The sequence below is a fragment of the Geospiza fortis genome, unplaced genomic scaffold (assembly GCF_000277835.1).
Source record: "Geospiza fortis unplaced genomic scaffold, GeoFor_1.0 scaffold1056, whole genome shotgun sequence".
NCBI classification, from domain to species: domain Eukaryota; kingdom Metazoa; phylum Chordata; class Aves; order Passeriformes; family Thraupidae; genus Geospiza; species Geospiza fortis.
The window spans coordinates 101,757-106,777 of NW_005054680.1; the positions used below are offsets into that span (position 1 = coordinate 101,757).

Below are 5,021 nucleotides of genomic sequence, written 5' to 3' on the forward strand. Positions count from 1 at the left end.
TGTTGTCCTGGGATTCTGAGGGACACTGGGGATTCCAGGGATAACCTCAGGATATGGGATCAGCATTCCAGGATGTGTCCACGGGTCTGCTGGCCCAAGCTGCCCCTCAACCCTGCTCCAGGCTGACCCCACTTCCCTCCACAGTCCCTCACTAAGGAACCCTCTTTGTTCCTCCTCTGTGTCCCCTCTGTGTCCCCCAGTGTCCCACCCTGGTCCCTGTGCCCTCTGCATTCCATGGCCCTCCTTGCTCGCACCCTGGCACTGCTGGCAATGGCCGTGGTCACCGTGGCCATCAAGGTGGTGCCCCTGGACATGGCCCAGGACTCCTTCGATGACCAGTACCGAGGCTGTGGCCCTGCCATGACCAAGGCGTTTCCGGCCCTCTACAAATTTGAGTTTCAGAAGAATCCTCTCTTTGCCAAGACCTGGGTGAAGGCTGAGGCTGAGTGGCGCAAGCGGGGCTCCCATGTGTTCCCTCTGGCGTCCCCAGCCCAGGCCGTGGCTGTCATGGCCTACACAATGAAGGACATTTACAACGGGTTCAATAAGGCTGTGCGTGCAGCTGGGCTCTCCCGCCAGGAATACCAGAACAACTTCCACTTCAAAACGCTGCATTTCCTCCTGACCCAGGCTCTGGTGACACTGAGGCAGGCACAGAACGGGCAGTGTCGCCATGTGTTCCGGGGCGTGCGTGACATTCATTTCCAGGCTCGGCGTGGCCAGAGGGTCCGGTTTGGTCAGTTCACATCGACGTCGCCGCGTAAAGAGATTGCTCTGCGATTTGGGACAGACACGATATTCCAAGTGCAGACATGCCATGGTGTGGACATCCGGCAGTTCTCCATGTATCCAACGGAGGAAGAGGTGTTGATCCCGCCCTTCGAGACCTTTCATGTTACCCAAGTCATCTGGGATGGGAAGAGGACACAGATTTGGCTCCGCTCCGCCGGGACCTTCAGCAAATACAACTGCGCGTGGCTGTGAGGTGACCACAGGGGACAACCTGGGGGCATGAGAACACCCACTGTGGGCATGGGGACTCCCATGATAAGGCTCAGAGGACCATGACACTCACTGGGGATGGGGACAGGGGTACAGGACACCCACAGTGTATGGGTGGACAAGGACACCCACAGCTGGGGACAAAGACAGGGATACCCAGTTCAGCGGATACCCACTGACAGTGTGGGGACAGGTACACCCAGTACTGGGGACAGCCAGTGTTGGCTGGGGATACGCGTGTCAGGACACAGAGTTTGGGGACACTCCCTGCCAGCTATGGGGGCACACACTGAAAGTTTGGGGTGAGGGACACCCCATGCTGGGGACACCAAGTCTGGGGACACCCATTGTGGGCATGGGAACAGGAACGCCCATGACAGGACACTGGGATGGGGATCCCTCAGCTGGGAGGGGACAGGGTTGGGGACAGAGACAGGGATGTCCCCGTACCGACTCTGTCCCTCCCCACCAAAGGCAATGCTGTGGGGATGGGCCCTGTGTGCTGTATGCAGGTGGGCTGGGATCCCCATAGCATTCTCTGAACCCCTGTCACCCCTGGCTACCCCCATGGCACTCCCTGACTCCCCCTAACCCCTGTCACCGCCAAGCCCACCATGACACCTCTTACATCCCTGGCCTCCATACCCCGCCGCCCCCAACACTTTGTCACCTGTCACCTCATGGCCCCCATCTATCTCGTCACCCCTAACACACCATTACAACTGTCCCTGACTTCTTTACTCCTTCCATGGTCCCCCTGACCCCTCTCTTCCCCAGGAGCATGCCCAGAAGCATCCCCAGTGCCCACTTCCACCTCAGAGAACTCCTCCTCACCCCACATCCCTGGAAGTTGCCACCAGGATCCTCTGAGCCACAAGGCCACCAAGGCCACAGGCTCACTGTGGTCACTGTGGTGACTGTGGCAAGCATGGCCACCATGGATGCCAAGGTTACTGTCATTGCTGTGGCCACCACAATCAGCAAGACCACCAAGATCCCCATGGAAATAAGCCCCCAGATCTACCAAAGCCACCACAGTCACTCTGGTCCCCATGATCACTATAACCACCAGGGCCACTGTGACCACCATGGTCACTATAACCACCAAGGCCACTGTGGCCACCTTGATCACCAAGACTCCCTGAGCCACAAGACTACCACAGCCACTGTGACCACTGTGGTCACCAAGGCCACTGTGCAAAGCAATTCTATTAAATAATTCTACCACAACAATTCAATTAAATAAATCTGTCAGTGCCAGCCAAAAGTGATTATTCTTAATCAGGGCTTGATGTCATTCCCCACACCAACACTCATGAGAATATCTCTTTATCTCAACCTCGAGGAGGATCCTTGGAAAGCATCCCCTTCCCAAAAGAGGAACCTCACGCACATTTCGTTAGGAATAGGGGAGAGGAATCCCTGTCTGAGAGGGGACTGGACATTCCCAGGGGCAGATGATGGACAGCCAGGCCCAGCTCTGGTGCTTCAGAGTCAGTTGTCAATACAGAGTTGGTGATTTGGGCTGGTTTTAGCCCAATTCAGCACCAAAATCAGCACCAGACCTCTCTCAATGCAGCCCTGATAGCCACAAATGGGGCATTGTACCTTGACCACATTCCATGCAGAGGATCCTGCCACATTAATGCAGTTCAGGGGAACCTTAAAGGCTGGAAATTGGGAGGTTCAAGACGACAAGGGCAGATCTTGTCCCTGGGGAGGGACAGTCACCAGTGCAATTCCTGGCTGGTGGGACCTGCTGGAGCAGTTCTGAAGAAGGACCTGGGGGTGCTGGTGGGTGACCAGTGGAGCTGGCCGTGTGGCCTGGGGCCAGGGGGGATCCAGGGAGCATCAAGAAGAGCAGGGCCAGGAGGTCTGGGAGTGTTTGTGCCCCTCTGCCCTTCCCAGTGAGGCACATCAGGAGTGCTGTGTCCAGATCTGTCCTGTGCTGTGTCCAGCACTGCCCAGTGCCACGTACAGTTCTGGGCTGCTCTGGATCCAATCCTGTGCTCAGGGATGATGCTGCCTGAGCCGGGAGGTTGGGCCAGGTGCCCACTCTGGGTCCTTCCAGCCTGACCCATTCTGGGATTTGGGCATTCTGGCAGTTGTGGTTCAGGAATTTTCCACCAGAGGGCAGCAGCGAGCATGGGAATTCAGTTGCACTGTGCAGTTCCGGGTGCCAACAGCAGGCAGCAGCACGAGCTGCTGGCGCTGCCGAGCGCCTGCCCCGCCCCATCCCGGCCCCGGGGGCTCTGCAATGGTTTGGGATGGAGCGACCTTAAAGCCCGTCCGGTGCCAGCCCTGCCATGGGCAGGGACATCTTCCCCTGGGCTGGGCTGCTCCAGGGCCCACCCAACCTGGCCTTGAACCCTTCCAGGGATGGGGCAACCACAACTTTTTTATAAATGGGTTACATGATGATTGACTCTCACAATTAAGGGAGGAATATTGCTTGCACCTTAACAAAATGTTGTCAATTTATGGTTAATTGTTGTGGCTTGGTTTTCGGACACCCTCTGTTCTCCCTATAGTCCCCTTTCCGCCCTCTGTTGTGTTGCCACCCGATGGTCCTGGTTGTCAGGGTTGACAGGAGGGAGATTGGTGTTCAGGGGGCCATGGCTGCTTTAGGGATGATGGGGTGTCAGGGGGGCAGTGAGGTAATACAGGCAGCAAGGGGTTTCAGGGGGTCATGGTGGGCTTTAGGGATGACAGGTGTCAGGAGGAGATAGGGGGTGCCATTAGCGGTGTCAGGGGGGTGTGAGAGGTTCAGGGGGGTCCAGATCAGGATGGTCCCAGCCCACCCACAACCAGCTTACAGGGCTGGTCCCTACAGAGCTGGTCTGCAGAGGGGAGGAGCAGAGACAGCAGAGGAGGGTTCCTTTCTCCATCTATTTCCCCGTCCCTGTCCCTGACATCCTCTGGGCAGGGGTGTCCCTGTCCCCTCCCAGATGTGGGGGTCCCCATCCCTGCACCCTGTCGTGGGTGTCCCTGTCCCTGTCCCCCATCACCTGTGGGTGTCATTGTCCCTGTGCCTTATCATGGGTGTCCCCATACCCACAGTGGGTGTCCCTGTCCTCCAGGTTTTCCCCATGATGTCACATCGCAGCCACTTGCAGCTGTATCTGCTGAAGGTCCCACTGGATCGGAGCTGGATCACTGCCCTGTCTCCTTCCTGGGTGACACTGGTGACCTCAAAGGTCTCGAAGGGTGGGATCAGCACCTCCTCCTCACTAGGATGAAAATGCAGCGTTTTGAAGTGGAAATTGTCCCGGGATTCCTGCCGGGAGCGTCCGGCCACATGCACGGCGGTGTTGAACTCCTTGTACACGTCCTTCATTGTGTAGGTCATGAGGGCGATGGCCTGGGCTGGGGACAGAGGGGTCACAGGGGGCCCCCGCCTCCACCACTCGGCCGCAGCCTTCACCCAGGTCTGGGCAAACACAGGGTTCTGCTGGAACTCAAAGTGGTTGAGGGCCGGCAACAACTCAGTCATGGCGTGTCGGCAGCCGGGGTACTGGTCATCAAAGGAGTTCCAAGCCATGTCCAGGGGGACAACTGTGAAGCCTGTGTTGGCCACGGTCATTGCCTGCAGTGCCAGGGTCCAAACCAGGGAATCTAGGGAAGGGAGAGGCCACCAGGACTAGTGTGAAACACTGGGGGACACTAGGAAACTGAGGGGACACTGTGGGACATGGGGAACATTGAGGAACACGGCAGGACAGTGATGTGACACTGAGAGATGCTGAGGGGACATGGGGGGACCATGGGACACAGAGAAGATCCATCTATCATGGGCTGGGGAAGGAGAGTGGAGTCAGCCCGAGGAGAAGGAGGGCAGCCTTGGCCAAGAGACCTCTATACACATCCTGAGAGCCTGATCCCAAATCCTGGGGTCACTCCTGCGTGACCCAGTGTCCTCCAGTCTCCCCAGGGGCCCAAATCCCACACCCACATTCTTGGTGTAATGTCCCCAGTGTCCCTTCAGACCCTCCAGGACCCCAACCCAAATCTGGGGTCAC

General features: G+C 57.6%; 1 protein-coding gene across 1 annotated transcript; it reads left to right on the forward strand.

Moving 5' to 3' along the window:
* Window positions 1-234: 234 nt before the first annotated feature.
* Window positions 235-984, forward strand: LOC102044937 (NAD(P)(+)--arginine ADP-ribosyltransferase 2-like). The gene has a single exon (XM_005430773.2). The coding sequence runs from the start codon at window positions 235-237 to the stop codon at window positions 982-984; it is 750 nt and encodes a 249-aa protein (XP_005430830.2).
* Window positions 985-5,021: the final 4,037 nt, after the last annotated feature.

Coding starts and splice junctions, on each gene's coding strand:
- LOC102044937 (XM_005430773.2), top strand. CDS start 235: ATGGCCCTCCTTGCTCGCACCCTGGCACTGCTGGCAATGGCCGTGGTC.